Below are 24,757 nucleotides of genomic sequence, written 5' to 3' on the forward strand. Positions count from 1 at the left end.
TGCTGATACAAGTGTTCCTTTATCTTCTGCACCAGACACCAAATATAAGCTTTTGTTTCTGCCAATTTACAACAGTGTGACCATTTTCATCCTTTTCTTCCTTATACTTCCACTGAGTATGGCGATTTAAAATCTCTGAGATACATGGAAGGGTTCTGTAATACTGGGATGACCTGTGGAGGCCAGGACATAGCTGGAGGTTTTGTATACATTAATTACTGTTAATTCCCCAAATTTTATCGTAACTTCATAGATGTCATTGACATCAGATACAGAGCATAGATGTGCATTCTTGACTGACAATTGTACATATGTTGCCACTCCATAAGCATGAAGGTACATTGCTCCTAGAAAGTAAAAGCCAGGAATTTTTGCTCTCTGGTTCATTTGATCTTCATTTTCAGCATGCGTTTCCTGAACAGCAACGACATTGAAGTTATATTTTGATAATATCTTCTGTAAGACTTGATATTTTGATGTACTTATGCCTTCAATACTGATTTGACAGTTCTTAATGAGAGGTCTGGAGTACATAGCTGCAGGTTCCTGAGAAGAAATGTGCGACTCCATGTCTTGTGACAAATTCATTTTAGCCAGGAGATCTTTGAGATTATCTGGCTGCCTCTGCTTCTTAGATTTAGATATTTGCTTTGAAATGATTGTCCTTTAGAACCACCTAGAAGACTCGTGTGACTTACAGAATTTCACAAATGTGAGCAGTCATTGTCCCCCAGTGTCCGCATAATACTATGTGAAAGAAAATTTATGAAAATAGACCATTGATACAGTAAGGATTTATTATAGTGGCATACCATTCATGGGGGAAAATACAGACTGAATTGTTCTTTAGAACCACCTAGAAGACACGTGTGACTTACAGAATTTCACAAATGTGAGCAGTCATTGTCCCCCAGTGTCCGCATAATACTATGTGAAAGAAAATTTATGAAAATAGACCATTGATACAGTGAGGATTTATTATAGTGGCATACCATTCATGGGGGAAAATATAGACTGAAAGAGCCGGAGTAATAAAGTAAAATGTGAATGAGCGTCCACCTCAACTGGAACTGAAATAACCCCATGTAGCCCTGCTACTAGCAATTCAACAAGTTGATTCTAACAAGCTGAATTACACAAAGCTGAACATGTCAAGAAGCACCTAGAATATTTGGATCTGAAATACATAATGACTATGTATCCAACAGTAAACTGCATTTGCGTTAGTCCTGAGTTTACTGAAGAAAACACTGGGCCAGAGTCCATATGTATTGAATGAAAAAAGGGGGAGATGGGGGAGGAGGAGGAGGAGATTATGGATATGGATGTGGATGTTGATGGAATGAGGATGTGGATGAAACTGTTCATCTTGTTCATCTGAAAGTGTGCAGCTGTCTCCAGCAAAAATCAGTTGCAGGCTTTGAAGCCATTTTGTGTATATGCCAAGTTTTCCTCCTTAAACATCTAACAGATAAATAAAGATTCATGAGGTGGCAGTACCACCAATGAAAAAGTTTGTTATTACAAGGTTTACAGAAAGAGAGGAGTTTGAAATGAAATTCGAAGTTGTTCCTGTAACAATAATGTAAATTCCTGGGTGGAGCAGTACATAAAATAAGAAAAAGGCAGTCACTCATTTTAGCTCTTTCTCCAGCAATAGTACATGCATTCATGCACACAACAACACAGACACCCTGTGGTCACACCAAGTGTCTGTGTGGTTGTTAAGTGAATGTGTGCATTATTGATGGAAAAAGAGCTAGTGCTCAAAACCTGGTGTGAATGCCATTTTCTGGTATGTGTTACTGTGCTCCATACCTCGATCTGCTGTAGGTGAGTAGATGCCTTTTCCCTATTTTATGAAAGAGTCATATCTATGATTTTCTTCAATGTATTTGCCTATTATTTTATTTAGTAACCCAATTAAGATTTAGTATTCATTTTAAATTTCAGGCACATTTGTTCATAACTATTTGTAATAAACAAAAATACATACACAAGCTTTCTTTATATTTTTCTTCACTTAAATTGTGTTCAAATTGTATTAGCCTACAAAAAATGGTTCCTTTTGAAATTTAAAACAACAAGGATTGATATTGTGAAAGTTTCTATGTTAGTAGAACATCCAGATCAAAAATGAATCACTCTATAACAGAATTTGCTCTTTGTACTCAGAAAATGGTGATACTGATATCTTGCCACAATAATAAATTTACCACAATATATTTCAGGAATGAAGTTGTGATTGTGCAGTATCAATACTGAATTGAGAAGAAAAACAAGGAAAAATGATGCTGTCGTTTTTATTAATGTTGTCCATTTTATCTTCCATTGGTTTTATATCGCATAAATCTGTGCATGCTAGATGTAATAAACTGTCTTCTTGAGTTGACCATACTGTACATATAAAATAGAAAGTTACCAGAAAACATTATCATGTGGCTACATTAATAGTACCAAACAAGGTGGTGCAGTGGTAAGATATTGGACTTGAATTCTGGAAGCAGCACAACTAACCAAATTTTGATTTTTATGATTTCCCTAAATCACTTAAAGCAAGTGTTAGGATGGTTTACTTTACATTGACATAACCAATTTCCTTTCCTTACCCAAGCTAATCCTCCATCTCTAATGGCCTTGTCATTGAAAGAATGTTTCTTCCTTGCAGTTATAGTATGTTTTAAATGTAACTTCAGGTTTAGATTCTTTGCATTGTTGCTCTTATTTAACTGCCACTTCTGAGTGGCCCAACAGACAAAAATGTGGGATATATGCCTCCTCATAAGTGGCTCTGACAAATGCAGTTTGACAGAGTTTTAGGTAAATGTATTTACTCGTATTCTGCAAATATATGCACTTACACAAAATGTTTAGTGTTAGAAAACCAATATTGTTTTAAAATACTCACTTCAAAACAAAGTTAATTGTGTGGAATTATATTGTAACTGTGATTAATGATTTTGAAAAATTGATCTCTGTACACTTCGGGTGCTACTACTTATGCTCTTTTATCTGGCTCTTAAATTTGCTGAGAGAGTGATAAATTAAAATTTCCTTACACTCTGGGTGAAGAAAAGAGAACTGTTCACATTTTGCAGTAGCAGGTTTCGATTTCCCAGCAGTCTTCAGTATGTCTTGCATGAATACACTTAAAATGTGTCTCGAACATTCTCATATTTTGTACTGTTAATATGACCCATATAAATATTCATTTATGTTATAGCAAGCACAAACTTCTATACGACTGTTATTCAGTACTACATCCAGTTACATGTGAATACTCATTAAGTATTTTACGAAAACGTTCAGTAACATGCATAAGTTCTGTTTTTCCAAGTTTTGACATTTCTTTTGTCATTGGAAATGCATCAACAACTTCTTACTGTGTGGATACACTGAAAACTAAAAAGTGTTAAGATGTAATTTTTTTTATCTTCCTAATGGAATTACTACCCATGCTATTTTATTTTGTGGGCATGTTGCCATGAGATAGTGCAGTGCTTCTATTGAGCATTGTGATGAATCAGGTTGTTGCCATGGCATCAGTTGTGATCATTCTCCGCATCCATACCAGATGGTGCTGACTTCTGCATCAGTTGCCGTTTTTCTCATCTTTAAGAATATATAACATAAACACAGAGTGTTTTAAAAAGATTCACCCTATTTCACACGTGGATGACAGAAATTTGGAATAACTTTTAACTTACACATAGGACTACAAAGATGTTATTTTCAAAATTACTGTAAAACTGCATTCACTTTTCACAAATGTTCAGTGTGTCCTCCATCAGACGCATCACAAACATACAGGCAATGCAAACTTATCCCATAACTATGCTGTCATCTGTAGTCCTGAATTCACATTTGTTGTCGTCTCTCTCTCTCTCTCTCTCTCTCTCTCTCTCTGTGTGTGTGTGTGTGTGTGTGTGTGTGTGTGTGTGTGTGTGTGTGTGTGTGTGTGTTTTACGTTTACTTGTTCTTGGTGATTATTTTTCTTTATTTGTACACTTTAGAGGTCTCCTTTGATGAGGCATACAAAGATTGTGGGTATTTTCTGCAAATTAATACTCCACATCTGATTGCCATTGCATAGGGGTTGCCATGTGGCATCAAACTTCACCATGAGTTGTTGCAAAGGAGGCATGTAGACAAAAAATTAAAAATCACTTACCATGATATCAAATGACACTGGAGGCCAACGTTGCAACGCAAGATCCATAGACCTTTCATGCTACAGGAGGCACAGCGTCATACCCTCTGTGAAAATCATGTGACACAGTTCTAACCGAATTGGATTTGTTGAGAGCTGAGTATGCAAACCTCATTTTGTTGCTCTCTTACCACCATCTCGACGCAGTGGGTAATGAATAAGTGTGGGAGCGAGCTAGTTGCACTAGGGAGGCCCCTATGAGGTCTGTTCAAAAAAATTCAGGAACTGTGTCCACAGAATTTTTATACACTTACTTTTCACTTATTCTGCATGGTCTCCTTTGAAATACTCTCCTCCACAGGTGATACGCCCCTACCAATGCCATTTCCCCTTCCGGAAGCAGTCTTGGTACGATTTTTGCTTTATCGCGCTAAGTGCCATCTACGAATTTTCTTATACCTCGTCTATCATTACAAATTTTCATCCCTTCAACATCTCAACATCATACCAATAGAACCACGTTTCATCACCAATTATGATTCTCTTAAGGAACATCTCATTTTCATCTACACAATCCAAAAACTCTTTTCAGATTGCCAGGCAAAGGTCATTCTGGTCTTGACTCATGAGCCGTGGTACCAACTTGGCGGCAACACGATGCATTCCGAGACACAGTGTCAAGATTTCATTACTTGATCCAACTGAAATGCTTCATTCTTCTACAATATTTTAGGCAGTCAGTCTGCAATTGGCACGCACAATTTCATAGAAGTTCCTGACATGAGTGTCGTCTGTAAACGTTGAAGGGCATCCTGAATGAGCATCTGTCGTCTGTAAATGTCGAAGGGCATCCTGAATGAGCATCATCTTTGACTTCCATCTGGCCATTTTTAAACCATATGAACCATTTGCAACACTGAGTACGACTTAAACACTCATCACTGTGAACAGACCTTGTATTTGTAACAACATGAATTGGCAACTTACAACTAATCCCAACGTAAACTTTAGTTTTAATGCGTAAGTCAAAATGCACCCCAAGTTTCTATCTTCATTCACGTAGAAGATATTTCTGTCTGAAGTATACAACTAATCAATTTCAGTTAAATTATTAAGTCACATAATTTTACCTGTATACTGTAATTAATAGACAAAGGTGTAGATGTTTGACTCAAGTCAGCTGATTTCAACCTCTGTGGTCATTTCCAGCTGATCAATATGTACAGATAACTTGGAACAATTTATGTGAAGTCCAAATTTCCTTAAGGGGGGTAGGACGTCAAACGGGACGACTTGCTGCAGGAGAGATACCACAGGACATTTTAATTTCCACTGTCTATACTTTTTAAAATAAATTCATAAAACTTTATCAGAATGACCAGAAAGGATTCAGGATTTACACTTGCAGTTGTGGAAGTTCAAAAATATAAGCAAATAGTTTATTTTTTTACATTTTTATTTCACCTTTTTTCACTTACCATTGGCTGCATTTGTTGCTATAGGTACACTTTTCTTCATAAGTAAGGGAATTTCTTCAATGAATTTTGCACAGCATACAAACCATACTTAGAGGTGTATGAAGAGTTTCATACACCTGTAAGTATGGTTTGTATGCTGTGCTAAATTCATCGAAGAATCTCTCTTACTTATGAAGAAAAGTGTACCTATAGCAACAAATGCAGCCAATGGTAAGTGAAAAAAGGTGAAATACAAATGTAAAAAAATAAACTATTTGCTTATATTTTTGAACTTCCACTACTACATAGATTCTGAAACCTGAATCCTTCCTGGTCATGCTGACAAAATTTTATGAATTAATTCGTAAAAGTATAGACAGTGGAAATTAAAATGTCCTGTGGTTCTCCTGCTCCAAGATGACCTGTTTGACATCCTTCCCCCCTTAAATATATCAGCTACCACATATATTCTGAGGTCTATCTAGCACTCAGCAATGTGTCTCCATACCCAGTCACTTACATTTTTTAGTGAAGAATTAAGCACATGCAAATAAATGGTTAAATAAAGGTCGCTGTGTTACAATACGCTTTGAACCAGCAGTTTAATATCAGACTTAACATATAGCAGTGTGAATGTACAGTGTCAGTCCAAAGTATCAGTGAATTGCAGTTTTAAATTATTAGAAACATATTCGATGTTTATTCAAAAGTGTCAATATTTAGAGAATAGACAATTAAACAAATGATAGAAAATATTTTGCACGAGTTGCAAACAGTGTAATAAAATTCAGAATATACACTCCTGGAAATGGAAAAAAGAACACATTGACACCGGTGTGTCAGACCCACCATACTTGCTCCGGACACTGCGAGAGGGCTGTACAAGCAATAATCACATGCACGGCACAGCGGACACACCAGGAACCGCGGTGTTGGCCGTCGAATGGCGCTAGCTGCGCAGCATTTGTGCACCGCCGCCGTCAGTGTCAGCCAGTTTGCCGTGGCATACGGAGCTCCATCGCAGTCTTTAACACTTGTAGCATGCCACGACAGCGTGGACGTGAACCGTATGTGCAGTTGACGGACTTTGAGCGAGGGCGTATAGTGAGCATGCGGGAGGCCGGGTGGACGTACCGCCGAATTGCTCAACACGTGGGGCGTGAGGTCTCCACAGTACATCAATGTTGTCGCCAGTGGTCGGCGGAAGGTGCACGTGCCTGTCGACCTGGGACCGGACCGCAGCAACGCACGGATGCACGCCAAGACCGTAGGATCCTACGCAGTGCCGTAGGGGACCACACCGCCACTTCCCAGCAAATTAGGGACACTGTTGCTCCTGGGGTATCGGCGAGGACCATTCGCAACCGTCTCCATGAAGCTGGGCTACAGTCCCGCACACCGTTAGGCCGTCTTCCGCTCACGCCCCAACATCGTGCAGCCCGCCTCCAGTGGTGTCGCGACAGGCGTGAATGGAGGGACGAATGGAGACGTGTCGTCTTCAGCGATGAGAGTCGCTTCTGCCTTGGTGCCAATGACGGTCGTATGCGTGTTTGGCGCCGTGCAGGTGAGCGCCACAATCAGGACTGCATACGACCGAGGCACACAGGGCCAACACCCGGCATCATGGTGTGGGGAGCGATCTCCTACACTGGCCGTACACCACTGGTGATCGTCGAGGGGACACTGAATAGTGCACAGTACATCCAAACCGTCATCGAACCCATCGTTCTACCATTCCTAGACCGGCAAGGGAACTTGCTGTTCCAAAAGGACAGTGCACGTCCGCATGTAATCCCGTGCCACCCAACGTGCTCTAGAAGGTGTAAGTCAACTACCGTGGCCAGCAAGATCTCCGGATCTGTCCCCCATTGAGCATGTTTGGGACTGGATGAAGCGTCGTCTCACGCGGTCTGCACGTCCAGCACGAACGCTGGTCCAACTGAGGCGCCAGGTGGAAATGGCATGGCAAGCCGTTCCACAGGACTACATCCAGCATCTCTACGATCGTCTCCATGGGAGAATAGCAGCCTGCATTGCTGCGAAAGGTGGATATACACTGTACTAGTGCCGACATTGTGCATGCTCTGTTGCCTGTGTCTATGTGCCCCTGGTTCTGTCAGTGTGATCATGTGATGTATCTGACCCCAGGACTGTGTCAATAAAGTTTCCCCTTCCTGGGACAATGAATTCACGGTGTTCTTATTTCAATTTCCAGGAGTGTAGATTTGTTCATTTCAGAATTTAAAAATATATTTTTCAAGCCTGTATTGACATAAACATGAATGTAATATGGGTAGTCGTATGATGCAGTCAATTTAAATTATAGTAAGATAATTTATCACTCAACTCATATTCCTGCAGAAGGTGGTTGGAGAAATGTGTAACAGAGAGAAATCAGGATCATGTCACTATCTTGAAATAGGTATTAAATTTGTGTTAAATGCTACTTTTATGTAATTATATAAAAAACAAGACCTATGTTTGCATCATGAGTTAGAGTACCAATTGTTTTGCTTCAGCAGTATTTTCATCATGTCCCAAGACATACAAAACTCATCATACTAACTTATGCTAGCCTTCTTACGTAGAATGCATCAGGTGGATTTTGAAATGTTGAACCATCCACAACCATGACTGCAATTTTTACAATTTTCTTGCCTTAATTTTACACTGTCAAGTATTGTGAATGTTCATTGCCCATTGCATGACTCACAACAGTTTACTAGGTTACATTGTGCAAAATATACCTGAATCAGTGTTCGCCATGTTCAGATTTATTGTTCAAACATGGAAATAGGAAAAGAAGGTTGGAGGTTAATTTCCCATTTGCAGTGAGGTCTTCAGTGATGTGTGTCAAACTGGTGCAGATCTGCAGAATGTTGTAGAAGATGACACTAAATGAAATAGCTTTACTAACTACATGTTAATGATTATAGGAAAAAATAATGACAAAGAAATGTTGATTCCAAAACTTAAGCTGTCAAAATCAGTGCCACTGTTTTCAGATTCTAAATAGAAAAATGAGGAAATAAAGTTTTATGAGACAGCAGTAAATACGATAAGAGAGAGAAACAAATAATTTATAAAAATGACTGTGGTGTCCCAGTGTTCCCCCATTCATTTTTTTCCCACTATTCTCAAACCTTTTGTTTCACTCTTCTTTTCTTTAATTCCTAGGTAAGGCACCTTTACATCAGAACGCTCAAGCTCTACTACTTGTTTGATCTACCATTGCAGTACAGCTACATGATCTACTGTTGCAATATGACTGGCAGAATATATATACTCTGCAGCCTTCAGTTTTGCTTTCAGATTCAGAATATAAAAACTGCATTCAGTAGGCAAATTTTCTTCTTGTACACAATTTGTTACGATACAGAGCATTTTCAAATGTATGCCCAACAAGTATCTTCCTAAGAGTGATTCCTTCTTATTTTCATTTTATCACTCAGTATTCAGTGGTTAATTGTGTCTAACTTTCCAGCTGCATGCTCTTTTATGATTCCAGGAAGCATTATGGAATGGTGTAGCGTGAGGGACAGTTGGGGTTGGAATGAGAGGGAACAGTAGGTGTTGTTTTTGTATGCTACATAATGAGGCCTGTTTCCAAAGATAAATGACTTTTGACATTTCCTTTCCGTTATGAATAACCTGTGTGAAATGATAAGGACCAATTTCCTATTAGGCACATATTTCATACTTACAGCAATACCTCTGTCATACCAACAGTTAGTAATATTAGTGGGGAAAGCAGTGACCGCAGCTGGATGCAATTCACAATAAAATGCACTTATTTTGAAGACAAAGAAGAAGCAATCTATGAGGATCTTTGCTATGTAACAATCTCTTCTTCACCTCCAGAGGTACAAATAAAGAGACTTACCCTATTTGCATGATCGTTTAATCTTTTAGCTTGTCTGGAACGCATGCTAAGCTGCTGGTACCATTGTTGAAAATACATTTCTATATTTACATGTAATTCTGCTTACAATTTTCATTTTCTTTATTATGATATTTAAAATTTTAATTCTCTTTTCACTGTCTCTGATATCATATATAATTATTGTTCTGCATTGATAGAATATCCAGAATGGAATGTACCATTTGTTTGAGGGCAAATCACCAACAGTAAGATGTGCTGAGCAGCATACAGGCACATAGAAAAAACAAAAAATTGCTTAACTTTTGGACAGACCTTTGTCAGAAAGTCATGCAATTTTTCTTCCTGTCTGCTGCCTAAGCATGTCTTGTATTAATATAATAATAATTATTCTTCACTAAAGCTACCCACTAATATTTGATACATACACTCCTGGAAATGGAAAAAAGAACACATTGACACCGGTGTGTCAGACCCACCATACTTGCTCCGGACACTGCGAGAGGGCTGTACAAGCAATGATCACACGCACGGCACAGTGGACACACCAGGAACCGCGGTGTTGGCCGTCGAATGGCGCTAGCTGCGCAGCATTTGTGCACCGCCGCCGTCAGTGTCAGCCAGTTTGCCGTGGCATACGGAGCTCCATCGCAGTCTTTAACACTGGTAGCATGCCGCGACAGCGTGGACGTGAACCGTATGTGCAGTTGACGGACATTGAGCGAGGGCGTATAGTGGGCATGCGGGAGGCCGGGTGGACATACCGCCGAATTGCTCAACACGTGGGGCGTGAGGTCTCCACAGTACATCGATGTTGTCGCCAGTGGTCGGCGGAAGGTGCACGTGCCCGTCGACCTGGGACCGGACCGTAGCGACGCACGGATGCACGCCAAGACCGTAGGATCCTACGCAGTGCCGTAGGGGACCGCACCGCCACTTCCCAGCAAATTAGGGACACTGTTGCTGCTGGGGTATCGGCGAGGACCATTCGCAACCGTCTCCATGAAGCTGGGCTACGGTCCCGCACACCGTTAGGCCGTCTTCCGCTCACGCCCCAACATCGTGCAGCCTGCCTCCAGTTGTGTCACGACAGGCGTGAATGGAGGGACGAATGGAGACGTGTCGTCTTCAGCGATCAGAGTCGCTTCTGCCTTGGTGCCAATGATGGTCGTATGCGTGTTTGGTGCCGTGCAGGTGAGCGCCACAATCAGGACTGCATACGACCGAGGCACACAGGGCCAACACCCGGCATCATGGTGTGGGGAGCGATCTCCTACACTGGCCGTACACCACTGGTGATCGTCGAGGGGACACTGAATAGTGCACGGTACATCCAAACCGTCATCGAACCCATCGTTCTACCATTCCTAGACCGGCAAGGGAACTTGCTGTTCCAACAGGACAATGCACGTCCGCATGTATCCCGTGCCACCCAACGTGCTCTAGAAGGTGTAAGTCAACTACCCTGGCCAGCAAGATCTCCGGATCTGTCCCCCATTGAGCATGTTTGGGACTGGATGAAGCGTCGTCTCACGCGGTCTGCACGTCCAGCACGAACGCTGGTCCAACTGAGGCGCCAGGTGGAAATGGCATGGCAAGCCGTTCCACAGGACTACATCCAGCATCTCTATGATCGTCTCCATGGGAGAATAGCAGCCTGCATTACTGCGAAAGGTGGATATACACTGTACTAGTGCCGACATTGTGCATGCTCTGTTGCCTGTGTCTATGTGCCTGTGGTTCTGTCAGTGTGATCATGTGATGTATCTGACCCCAGGAATGTGTCAATAAAGTTTCCCCTTCCTGGGACAATGAATTCACGGTGTTCTTATTTCAATTTCCAGGAGTGTATAAACACCCTTTTAAATATCATAAAGAAGAATTTTTTTAAACTTAGTTCTTCTTTATCAATATTACCCTAATGCTTGAAAAATGGTACAGTGTCATGCATGATTCATTCACCATCTCATTAAGCTACACGCTGATACTGTCTGCTCAAAGTTCAGCATTTCCAGAGATCATACACATTACTAGTTTCATTTGTTTGAGATTTCCTCATTATGGCAGTTAGTCTATCAAGATAATTGTATTATATTATTTACTGAAGAATGCAGTGCGGGTATTGAACTCCTCTGCCATTGTTAAAATTCTGTCAGTATCCTGCACATCTTGGTTTTCTGGGTTCTAAACTATTTCCTTTTCCTTAAAATCTTCCAAAACATTTCTCACCTTTATTTTTCTAACTTTTTCTGTAGATAATTAATTAATTGTTGTTTACATATCCTTTGTTAGTGGTATGTCTTCTTGTGGATGCAGTCCTTTTGTACTTTTTATTTTCATAACTTTAGAGTTCATTATTATTAAATGACATGATTCATTATGGTGAACTACAGTAACAGATGGTTTTAGTCTGTTGTAACAGGAAAATTGGTGAGACCAGTCATAATATCCTCATGGATACAAATTAACAGTGAAGTCATAGAACCAATCGATAATCTTTTGTATTCGGGGCATGTGGAAAGGATGAGATGGACATCAATAAATAAGTAAATAAACAGAAGAGTAATAATGGCCGGAGTGCTTTTGGTAAATTAAACTGAGTTTGCAATGTGTCTTTCGAAAAGAAAAGTTCCAAGTCCGTGTGTGCTACCAGGTTTGACTTGGCCATGAGACATTAACTTTCAACCTGAAAACCATTCAAGAACAGAGTAATACAGTACGAAATTTTTGGGGAGGGGCTCAGAATTACTAGGAAAGATAGGAAAACATGCAAACAGATAAGAGAAGAGATTGGAATGGAAGACATAATTAAAATGATATTTAGATGGTCAGGAACATAGCCAGGTGAGGGGTTGATAGAGGGATCAAGAAGAATTTTTCTAGCTTCCTAGATATAAGAAAAAACGAAGATTGTGATGTACAGGAAGTTTCGTGGATGACATTAGAAAATGTGCATGAGCTACAGAGTTTGTTTTGCTGAGAACCATAAAAAGTCTAGTGGAGGCCTTTAGTAATGGATATCAAATGTCTGGTGATGATGGGAGGGAATGAGATTTTGCATACATATTAGAACTAATAACACAACATGTAGATTCAGCATCATAAATATAGACTACTGGCCATTAAAATTACTACACCACGAAGATGACGTGCTACAGACGTGAAATTTACCCTAAAGGAAGAAGATGCTGTGATATGCAAATGATTACCTTTCCAGAGCATTCACACAAGGTTGGTGCCAGTGGCGACACCTACAATGTGCTGACATGAGGAAAGTTACCAAACGATTTCTCATACACAAACAGCAGTTGACCGGCATTGCCTGGTGAAATGTTGTTGTGATGCCTCGTGTAAGGAGGAGAAATGCGTACCATCACGTTTCCGACTTTGATAAAGGCCGGATTGTAGCCTATGGCGATTGCGGTTTATCGTATCGCGACATTGCTGCTCGCGTTGGTCAAGATCCAATGACTGTTAGCATAATATGGAATCGGTGGGTTCAGGAGGGTAATTCAGAACGGCATACTGGATCCCAACGGCCTCTTATCACCAGCAGTCGAGATGACAGGCATCTTATCCGCATGGCTGTAACAGACCGTGCAGCCACATCTCGATCCCTGAGTCAATTGATGGAGACGTTTGCAAGACAACAACCATCTGCACGAACAGTTCGACGATGTTTGCAGCAGCACGGACTATCAGCTTGGAGACCATGGCTGCGGTTACCCTTGACGCTGCATCACAGACAGGAGCGCCTGCGATGGTGTACTCAATGATGAACCTGGGTCCACGAATTGCAAAACCTCATTTTTTCGGATGAATCCAGGTTCTGTTTACAGCATCATGATGGTCGCATCCGTGTTTGACGACATTGCGGTGAACGCACATAGGAAGTGTGTATTCGTCATTACCATACTGGCGTGATGGTATGAGGTGCCATTGGTTACACTTCTCGGTCACATCTTGTTTGCATTGATGGCACTTTGAACAGTGGACATTACATTTCAGATGTGTTACGACCCGTGGCTCTACCTTTCATTCGATCCTTGCGAAACCCTACATTTCAGCAGGATTATGCACGACCGCATGTTGTATGTCCTGTACGGGCCTTTCTGGATACAGAAAATTTTTCGACTGCTGCCCTGGCCAGCACATTCTCTAGATCTCTCACCAACTGAAAACATCTGGTCAATGGTGGCCAAGCAACTGGCTTGTCACAATATGCCGGTCACCACTTTTGATGAACTGTGGTATCGTGTTGAAGCTGCATGGGCAGCTGTACCTGTACACGCCATCCAAGCTCTGTTTGACTTAATGCCCAGGCGTATCAAGGCCATTATTATGGCCAGAGGTGGTTGTTCTGGGTACTGATTTCTCAGGATCTATGCACCGAAATTGCGTTAAAATGTAACGACATGTCAGTTCTAGTATAATATATTTGTCCAATGAATACCCGTTTATCATCTGCATTTCTTCTTGGTGTAGCAATTTTAATGGCCAATAGTGTACTTTGGTGCTACTTTAAAATACCAGTACACACTATATCTTCAGAAGATTGACTTGACGTAAAATGAAAGGATTTCCTGCTTGGCTGCCATGCTCAATATGTGACATGTGCTTTCAGTAAATTGTATTAGTTAACTTGCTACACTTACTTTCATTTGGGTGGAGCAGGACTCATCCCCATCTAGCCATCCTGATTAAGGTTTTCCATGGTTTCTCTAAATTAATTGAAGTAAAGCTGGAATAGTCCTCCTAAAAAACGACATGGACAATTTCGTCTCCCATCTTTGCACTGAGCTTGTGCTCCATCTGTAATGGCCTCTTGGTCCACAGGACATTGTCCCCTGAGCTACCTTTTCAGTAAAATTTGAGTGCCACTTCTATTATGTTCTTACAGTTTACTTTACATTACCTATAATAGTTGACCCACTCAGGACTGAAAACCTGTTGTGCAATATAAGATAATGTTCAGAGCATATTCCTGATTTGAATGTATTATAGTATGACAGAAGTCTAAAGCTTAATCCGCAGTTGCATACAACTCACGAAGCAGAGCTTGTTCATGTGAAACAACAAATGGTTGAAAATATATCTTATTGGCTAAAGGGTCATAAATTTACTTTTTGATCAGATTACCAGTAACAGTGATAAATTTGTATTAGTGAAAAAGTCTTCAATAACCTCATTGCAGGTTTCAGGTCATCTGTTGTTACAAAGTGAGCGAGCTTTAGGTGGATAGTTAATATGGAATGAAGAGAAAACAATGTTGGACTAAACCAAGTGGGTGTAGCTGGTATGGATTGATTTAAAAAACAACTTCACAAAAAACTTCAGCACTGACACATTTCATAGTAATCAGATTCCATAAAAATTTATGTTAGTCAGGTGAAGCATACACTCTGGGCAGTAATTACAATAAAAAATAAGCATAGGCATAATATCTCAGAATGAATCTCAGTTATAATGCCGACTTAGCATAAGTGCTTGCAATTTTGAGACATTGTACTTGTAATTAGTTTTCCTGTCTATGTAGTAAATATCAAAGTTGGTTGTTAGTTGATCTAGGATTTTGAATTTAAAATTTTTTTTAGTGATCAAATTGCTTAGTAATGTTACACTTTGTTCATATTGTCTGAAAACATTTGATAATGTATGATGTGGTTCAGTAAACTGATCCACATAATTTAAATTTTCCAGTCAGGTGAAAGTGCTGCAAACACACCTCACTAGACACAAATTTATTATTTGTTCATTAAATGTTGGGCGTGCAGCCATGCAAATAAAATTTCTTCCACTGATATTTCGCCTGCGTATCGTGCGGCCATCCTCACATTGAGTCGCAAGAGTGACAACAAGGTGCCAAGCATGGCCATATATGCTCCACCGTGGCTAAATATTTGGCAGAAAAATACGTTGGTGAGCCAATAGTGTTCGTTGCAGGCCCCATAGACAAATCCTCTAGACGCTCATCCTTATTCATCTTGTGAACTTTAGGAAGCCCATAAAATCTCTGTGGTACTGCACCTCACACTTTTAAACTTCTTATGACATCCTTTGGTAGTGATGAAGTGTTCAGCAAGTCAGCAGTCCTTATTGTCACCTTGTTGGTAGGATCTTTGTTAATCTTCCGGTATGCACCAGAACTAAGTAGACCACGTACCTCTTCCTTGTAGACTTCCTGAGGCAAAAGGACATTAGCATTACCTTTATTAGCACAGAGGACAAATGTATCAGTATCCTCATGCAGCTTTCATATTGCAAATCTCTCTTCCTTGGAAACATTGCTTCTTTGAGACGATGTTTCGTAATTGCTCGGCAGCTTTCACGTCTGATTTCTTCAGCTGAATCCTCTGATAGCGGTCGGACAGCTTCCTCAGTGGCACTGATTAAAGATGATGTCTGCAAAGTCTTTGGAGTAGGGGCAAAATTTAGCCCTTTAATTAAGACAGATAACATAGCTTTGTCCAGATCATTAACCATCAAATTTATGAGAGGACATCGAATAATAGAGTCCACCTGAGAAGGCTGGTCTAATCGGCTGTAGTTGGCAATCTGTCTTTTGGTAGTAGTTGGCAATCTATCTTTTGGTAGCCACTTCGTGAACCTAGTCATACTTGGCCCATGTCATGCCATCAGTCCAGTCCCATGAGTCAGGAGATAAAACAGCCGCTATCTTCAAATGCAGATGATACAGGTGTTTAGAATCAATGCCCAACTTCCAACAAGTAAAACGAATTCTTTCTGTAACAATAGCAGAACTAGCCCTATGTAAAATTATATTTACTGCAGCATTCTTGACAAAGTGAACCAACATTGAAAATTTTGGAACAACCCCGTGGTCCCGGCACTTCAGCAAGAAACTCAAGGAGCTCAATATTCTTGCTCTCTGGTGTCGTAATTTGTCCAAACTATGGACCCATGAAACCATCTCCTCTCCGAAGAGGTACTTGATGTGCATTTTCAACTTCTCACAGCATAATGAATAGTCCATTAAATGTCAGATATGCAGCTGCGCAAATAAAATTTCTTCCACTGATATTTCGGCTGCGTATCGTCCGGCTATCCTCAGAGTGAGTCGCAAGATTACTCATTACGACATGAGAAGTTGACAATGCACACCAAATTTATTATTCATTTATTCCCATTACATAATTGATATTCCAATGCTGTAAATAGCTTCACAAAAATTCATTGGAATTACTGCAGATGATTTTCAAAGTTATGACAATACTACCAATGTCACCACAATAGCACTGTAAAAATCTTTCTCCTCTACTGAAAGATTCCAACTATTTTTAAGTCTGTAGGAAAATGATTTTTTTGTGGGGGAGGGGGGGGGGGGAGTCAGAGATATTCAGTATTTGATGCTGTGTTATAATATGTTGTTTTCAGGTTGTCATTATATTTTCAGTCTCTCCTTGTATATGTTGCTGCCATCATTGTTATATTAAGGTGCATAGATTGAATTAAGTTTGTTTCATTGACATTAAATGCATCTATAATATCATATTAATTCTATCTGAAAAATAAAGATTTCTTTTGGCACTGTAACATTATTAAAAATTTGGCGATAATTCGGTCATTGAGAGGCACACCAGTGTAGGAGAAGTAAGTGAGTAATTATATATGAGCTCACAAGAAATGTGTAAAGAGACATGAAACTGAAATACAATTTCATATTAGCATAATGATAAATAGGATGTCTTTATTCTTGTTAAAGTATTTGCTTTTTCTTCTGTTCTCATAGTTTTATCAGATGCCCTGTCTTTATTGTGGTGTCTATTAAAGGTCTCTTGAATCTGAATCTTGGGTTGTGTATCACATTTAGTAATTAGTAGGTAAAATAGTTTGTATTTTTAGTGCTGAACCATCCTTTCTTTTCCCGTATGTAGGTAGCTTTGCACAATTTATATAATAATAGAGTGAGCTTGTTGTTCCATTTATTATGTGGTTTACATAGATGACCCACACAAGTTCCACACTTTCTAGCCCAATTGCACTTGTTTTATGTTATAAGTAAAATAGAAAGTCCTGCATGAGAAGTTCAGTGTCTTATGTATCATTTCATAGCAACTGCATGCCCCATCAACTGTAGTTTTGTGTATGCATGTGTTGTAGTGATGATGAACCAATTCGAGGCTTCACTGATGAAGTGGAATATGGAAGTTACTACTCGCACATCCGTAGTGAAGATATCTACCACGATCTTTGCTCCATAAGCAGTCAGTCACAGACACAGGTGATGAGAGAATTTGCTTTACCTAAAAAACTTGCTTTTTTAAAAAAAATATGCAATGCTGTTGCTGTCCTAAAAACTGTGCTTAACTTGAGTTAACTTTTAAATTGGTAATAAAATAATCCTTATTTTATTAATCCAATCCAATTTAAGATAGATGGTGTTGAATATATAGAAACCTGTGTATGTATGGGCGAGAGAGAGAGAGAGAGAGAGAGAAATTGTTTCCTTATTCATCCATTTGTTGGCTTTCTGTTCCATTGGCATTTAGCCAGTTCAGCTTGTGTTTATTGGTACAATAAAGTCAAAAATTAGGATAGTTACTGGTACACACACACACACACACACACACACACACACACACACACACACACACACACAAAAACTAATCAAGCCCACGACTTCCGCCTTTCAAGGCAGTGACATACCTTCAAATCTCAGTAGCCTTAAGTTCATTAGTAGATTAATAAGGTTTGCCACTATTTTCTGTCCATGCAATACTATTCTCTGGGAGTATTTATTTACTGTGGTGCATATTCTTTCAGCTGATCTGTGATTTCCTATTTTTGTCTTTCTCTTTGACATCCACTGTAATGTTAAAAATTGCTACCGTATATTTTCTTCCATTGTTTAAACACACTGTTGTTTTTACTCAGGTGTGCCAATGTAAAATATTTAATACAGACATCCATACTGATGTGCTGATGATGCATCTAATTGTTTGAATACAATTGCATCACTTTGGTAATATTTCTAAAATATATAATACAGTGCATGGCTGCACTAATATCATTACCACATAGTTGTATTCTGACTTGATTGCGGTAAATCAACACATTGGAAGATCTCTGTCCCCATTTCTTGGTATCCTAACAGTTGTCCTGTTCTGGTGATTTTTAATTGACATTCTTCAGCATTCTTAAATATATGTAACATTCCTTGTCACTAAATAAATCTCGGGTGAACAGCCTGGTATGAGTGTGCATAGGACACAATATTTCGGCAATCGACCACGTTGCCATCATCAGGTGCGCTGATGTAAAATATGCCTGGAGAAATTGAATCACATTCCTTGTCACGTCAAATCTGGGTAAAATCTTGAGCTCTCATTTGAAAGGCTTTGTCAGCCAAAACTGACTTGTGATGCCTGTTTGTAACTGACAGAGAGCTTGTGATTGGTCAGCAAAAATTATAATTACATTATGCTACCAGAGATGGTGGCCATGTGTGTGTACTTGATGGTGCTAGCACTCTTGTAAGAACATTAACAATTCAATGCATTCTACCCAGATTTGACATGCTCACTATACTTAAATGCTAGAAAATTTGCTTCACCCAACTAAACTGCTCCATTCTCATTTGTTTATAGTCTAAGGCACTAATAAAGAATAAGAGTAACAAAGGTTGATGTTCTTGTGTTGTAAGAATTTTGGTAAAGTGTGGTAAAGTAATCATGTACTTTTAAAAGACTTATGTTTGTAATTGCTGTGAAGTTATAAAAACAATAACATGCAACATTAGCCAACACCACCACAGAACCACCTGAATGTCTAATGGTAGAAAATATTCTGTGAGAGGCATAAGCTTCTTCGTGCACCTTCCTCGTGCGTTACATATTTTTAGAAACAATGTGAGAGGAACTGGTTCCACCTTTTTACTCTCATACAGATTACTTGGTAGTTTCTTACCAAGTCAGAGGTATGTGGAATGTAAGTGAGATGTATATGTACAATGATTTTGGTATACTAATTCAGTTCAGGCTTCAGATGTGCTTTTTAGTCTCCACAGTCATCTGTGACAATGCTTTCCATTGTTCAGTGATCATAGTTACTGAGAACTGATTTTCATCTCCTATTATTCTTTACCCATAATGACTTACATTGGGTTGAATGTGTCCTCATCACCTATGACAGCACACTGACAATTTAATTTCATTCATCAAAATCGGTGTTTTTAGAAAGTCTGCAACTGTGGGTAAAACACTGCATATGCTGCATTTTTTCATGCATAGCATTACGTGTTTCTCATTATCGAGAGAGAGAGAGAGAGAGAGAGAGAGTGTGTGTGTGTGTGTGTGTGTGTGTGTGTGTGTGTGTGTGTGTGTGTGTGTGTGTGTTTTGTTCTGCCTCTCAAGTCCTGCATGCAGTCATCTTGTTCTAGTTTTACTGTAATTAGAAAAGCATAAATGTAAGTATTGTGAATTTTATGTGTTAATGTTAGAAAATAGTATTTCTGCCTTCATTGTGTGGAAATCAACACACACAGACCATCACTCACACTGTTTGTGTGAAATCAAAATGTGGTTGAAAGATATTACAACAGTATAGCTTCCCAAAGAGTTTAGATTCAGTCATAAGAGTTCCATTTTACGTGGATTACATTGTTTGGATAAAGTTGTCACTTATAACTTCTATCCCAGCACTACTGACTATTTAGGTTATTGATTATGCTTTATATCTGTTTTATACTATTTTATTGCACTTATTTTGGGAAGGGGGAGGGTGGTTATAGCAAACGAACTTAGGTCACATAAAGCAAAAGTAGCTTTTGTTACTAACAACAGAAATTTGTTCACACCTTAAAAATAAGAAAAGATAATTTCCAAGACTTGGAAATACATAAAATCACGTGTAAAACTTGAAATAAACTCTTGAAGTGTGTCATGCTATGCATGGGAAAAAAGTAACTGGTGCAGTGTTTTGTGATTCAAATCATGAACACATCAACAGCCTTCATTTTGCCTCATGTGTATTAGATCAGCAACTTGAACAAATATCCAACTCACGGCCTACAATATTGTAAACTATCGTTTTCACTACAGCAGTGAATGATAGTGTCATAAAGATGTTTTTAATCTATAACTTAAGTGTTTACATTGTTTTCAAAGTTACCTGTACAGGCAGCAAAGCCAAAGTAAGCCCGGAAAAATTTATGAGCAGATAGAAACGAGTAATCAGATTGAGATGAGTAGGAAGAGTGATGACAGTGGATAACAAACACTATATATGATGATAATTTAAAAAGTTACATAGGAAAGATACAGGATCCAGAGAACAATGGTTGAATAATATATGTGGGTATACACTGATCAGCCAAACCATTGTGACCACTGCCCACTGTGATGTTGGATGCTGCCTGGTAGCATTGTGGGTACGTGATAGTATGTTAAGTGGTGCAGACATGGACGGGGGATCACTCTAGTGAAGATATTGGTTGCAAATGGGGAAAGCTATTGAGATAAGCGACTTTGATAAAGGACAGATTATTATTATTATGCAGAGCCTGAGAATGATTGTCTCAAAAATGGCAGAGCTGGCCGAATGGTCACGTGCTACTGTCATGAGCATCTACGGAAGGAGATAGAAGGACATTGAAACTACCATTAGGCACTAAGTGGTTATATGTCCACGATTCTTCTTGTCTGCTCTGTAAAGTAGGATAGATAGTGATCAGTGACATCCCTGTCGAAAAAGCATAATGCCGGCACACACACAAGTGTTTCAGAGTACATCTTTTGTTGTACGTTGTTGAATATGGAGCTCTGCAGCAGACCACCCATACATGTTCACATGTTGACCCAACAACATTGTCAGTTGTGAATGCAGTGGGCGTGGGACCATTGGGATTCGACTGGCGATCAATAGAGATGTGTTAGCTCTTCGGGTGAATCACATTTTTGCTACACTAGGTCAGTGGTCATCTCCACAAATATGGTCATCAAAGTGAACGGTGGCTCAAAATGTGCAGCACATAATGGACACAGGCTGGTGGGAGTCGCATTATTCTATGGGAGACATTCTCCTGCACCTCCATGGGACCTGTGTTAGTAATCGAAGATACTCTGACAGCTGCAAACCACTTGCAACCCTTCATGCTTAATGTCTTCCCCGACGATGATGTCATCATACAGCAATATAATTGTCTCTGTCTTGGAGCCACTGTGCTACAAGGAAAATTATAGTGAACTCATGTTGATGTCTCAGTGACCATTGACCTATGAAACCCATCTGGTTTGCTATCAGGAATCATCACTGCGTACGCAAATCAGGAGCCCATTATTTACATGAATTATGCATAGACATCTAATGCCACATACCTCCACAAACCTACCGACGAACTGTCAGATCCATGATATGCAGAAACAATGATGTATTTTGTTGCAAAGATGGACAATCGAGCAATTAAGCAGGTGGTCATAATGTTTTGGCTCACCAGTGTATAGGAAAAGACATGAGAATGTAATGACTAAATAAGCCCACAGAACAGATCAAGAAATAACAGTTTGCAGAAAGGGCAAGATCTTGTGTGGTAAAAGGTATGTGAGGAAACCTATTACTGGATGCAGATGAAGTAACTGACAAATGGAAGCTCCAGGTCCATCTTCAGTGTCAGTTGCTCTCTGACAGATTTGTAGAGAAACAAAATGGAAGATGAAGTTTTCAAAATTATAAACTTCCGTTATGAGTATGGGTCTCTCCCAGATGGTTTTGCTCATTAACAAAGAAAGGGCTTCAACAGACTGCTCCATTTACTGAATTAAAAGCCCAATTTCACATACAGCAAAAATACATTCATAATGTAAAATAGGATAACATGTAAAAGGGAATCAGAACTTTAAGGAGTTATTCAGGGTGTCCATAATTAAAGTTCCAGTTTCAAAAACTTTAGAAATAGAGTCACTGCTTAGAATGACATCAAATTTGAACAGTACATAATTGACATAGGGAAAAAAAGGCACACAAAAGTTTCACCAATAGATGACACCGTGAGCGTCTTAATGTAAATGGGGTTGGCTACAAATGACAGGTAAGTCACAATATAATGGCTATGGCTTCAGTTGCACACATTACAAAGTTCGTACTGTTCAATGTGCGTTACTGCAAAAGTTTAGCAGTCAACAGTTGAAGCACTATTAGTTAGATAAGCCCATCCACCACAGCAAGGGGAATAATAGGTTTTTAACTGTCCTGAGGGCAAAAACTACATAAGAAGCAAAATGATATCAGTTTTCAGTTGTCATGGAGCTAAAAGCCACATGAAAATGGAAAATGACATTGAAAGGAAAATGACTTTGGTTTCTAATTGTCGTGAGACTGGTGTAAGACACGTTCAATATGCTGTCTACCATTTTCTGTCACATGTTGTAATCGAGAAACAACAAGTTCCACGAAAGGTCGGAGTGTCTCCAGAGGTCACATTCAGAATGTGTTGCCCAATGCATGCCTTCAATTCAGCTACATTCACAATTGGGTCACTGAACACATCTTTCAGATAACCTCACAGGCAGAAATCACACAGATCAAGTGATTTGGACAGCCAGGTTGTAGATAAATAACGGCTGATAATTCTAGCATTTCCAAAATGCTTCTGCAGGAACCACTTCACTGGCTGTGGAATGTGCAAAGCAGTGCCATCATGCATAAAAATGATTCTTCCCATAGTGTTTACCAGTGATGGTACAGGTAACAGGACCTGCAGAACTCGTCTCTTCGAAAAAATACGCGTGTACAATAAATGGTGCTGTCAACCCGCATCATGAAGTCACATTTGCAGAATGAAGTGGTGCCGGTTGATGTAAAGTGGTACCAGTTGATGTGTGTGCTGATTTTCCATTGCCCATATTCTGCAATTCTGCGTATTGGCATGTCCTTGGAGGTGAAAATGAAGTTTGTCTGTCCACAGAATGTTCCATGGCCATTCTTTATCCACTTCCATATGAGCAAGAAATTCCAGAACAAACATTTGTCTTGCTTGCAGGTCAGCAGGAAGCAACAACTGAACATGTGTGATTTTGTATTTATAACAACGCAGGATGTTTCATTCAGTCACCATTCTTGTAAAAGAGCTTTAGGAGCAGCATGCAATCCTTCATGGAGGCAGTCATTTTGGGCATCTTGGACACAGATTAAGGAACAGCCGTGTGTGACACATCTGTTGGTGTGCATGTGCTGACACTTACAGCTCCATCTTTTGGTCAAATTTTCTTTTTTTTCTTTTTTTCCAGTGGTTCTCTTTCTACAGTGCTTTGGAACTGAAACATTAATTAGGAACACACTGTATTTTTAAACCAAAAATAGGTTAAGAGAAGCAGTTATGGAACTCTGGATCTTGACTACATTGGAAGTTAGAAGAAACAGAGATTTATAGTGTTAGATGGCAAAAAGACTCTTCATGATATTGAAGATATGCAAACTGGAAATAGAGGAAAAGAATATTAAACATATACAAAAACTAAACTGTGAGTATAGAGATTGATGGAGAGCAGTGTGAAGGTAGAATTAGAAAAGCATTCATATGAGGTTGTTCATTGTACCCGTATTTATTTAATCTTGTCTTCAAAACTGCTATGAAGATTTTCCGGGGGGGGCTTGTAGTTACTGTTCAAAAAAGGGAAAACAAAATTGTGTGGATATTTATTTAGACATGATAACTTTTTGAAAAATATTTGGAGGGAAAAAATTTGGTAAGGAAAAGCTATAGGACACTGAGAAAGAGAATAGTAAGTCTGTTGTTAATTATCAAGAATTGCAAGTGTATACTTAGTCCTGAAATTTCTTCTGTTTCAATGTATAGTTTTGCAAATGTTCTTAATTTTGTTGCTGTAATAGTATGTTTAGTTGTCTTGGGATTTTTATCTATTTTTTTTTTACATCTAGGCTTTTGTTGTTTTTATTTGTAAACAACTGTAAGTAGGTACACTAGCTGCAGGAAGTTGTTTTTTTTCCCCCAGCTAAAGTGAATGGAAATTAATCTCAAGGTGTGAAACCAATGTTTTCTGTAGAAACCTGTTGGAAGGTGAAAGAGTTTTCAGAATGAGAAACAAGTTACTCAGAATTCTCATTAAGCAACTCATCCTTTCTATTGCAAGAACATATTGGTAGATTTTGTGTCACTGTTCAGAATGAATTTTTAAGTGTAATAGCTCAAAAGTCGTTAGAATCTCTTCATGTTGCTGTTGCCCAAGTAATTACTCTCCAACATACTGTGAGTATATTAATGAAACTTATCTGTTGCAGCCTGCAACATGCGTT

At 39.3% G+C, this 24,757-nt stretch overlaps 1 protein-coding gene across 1 annotated transcript in view; it reads left to right on the forward strand.

Annotated features, from left to right (window-relative positions):
- Positions 1 to 24,757, forward strand: part of LOC124721472 (protein vav) — a 176,759-nt gene that overhangs the window by 49,328 nt on the left and 102,674 nt on the right. Inside the window, exon 4 of the mRNA XM_047246467.1 lies at positions 17,609 to 17,729. Coding sequence (XP_047102423.1) covers positions 17,609 to 17,729 — 121 coding nt within the window. The remainder of the gene's footprint in view (positions 1 to 17,608; positions 17,730 to 24,757) is intronic.

Source organism: Schistocerca piceifrons, chromosome X, assembly GCF_021461385.2.
Source record: "Schistocerca piceifrons isolate TAMUIC-IGC-003096 chromosome X, iqSchPice1.1, whole genome shotgun sequence".
Taxonomy (NCBI): domain Eukaryota; kingdom Metazoa; phylum Arthropoda; class Insecta; order Orthoptera; family Acrididae; genus Schistocerca; species Schistocerca piceifrons.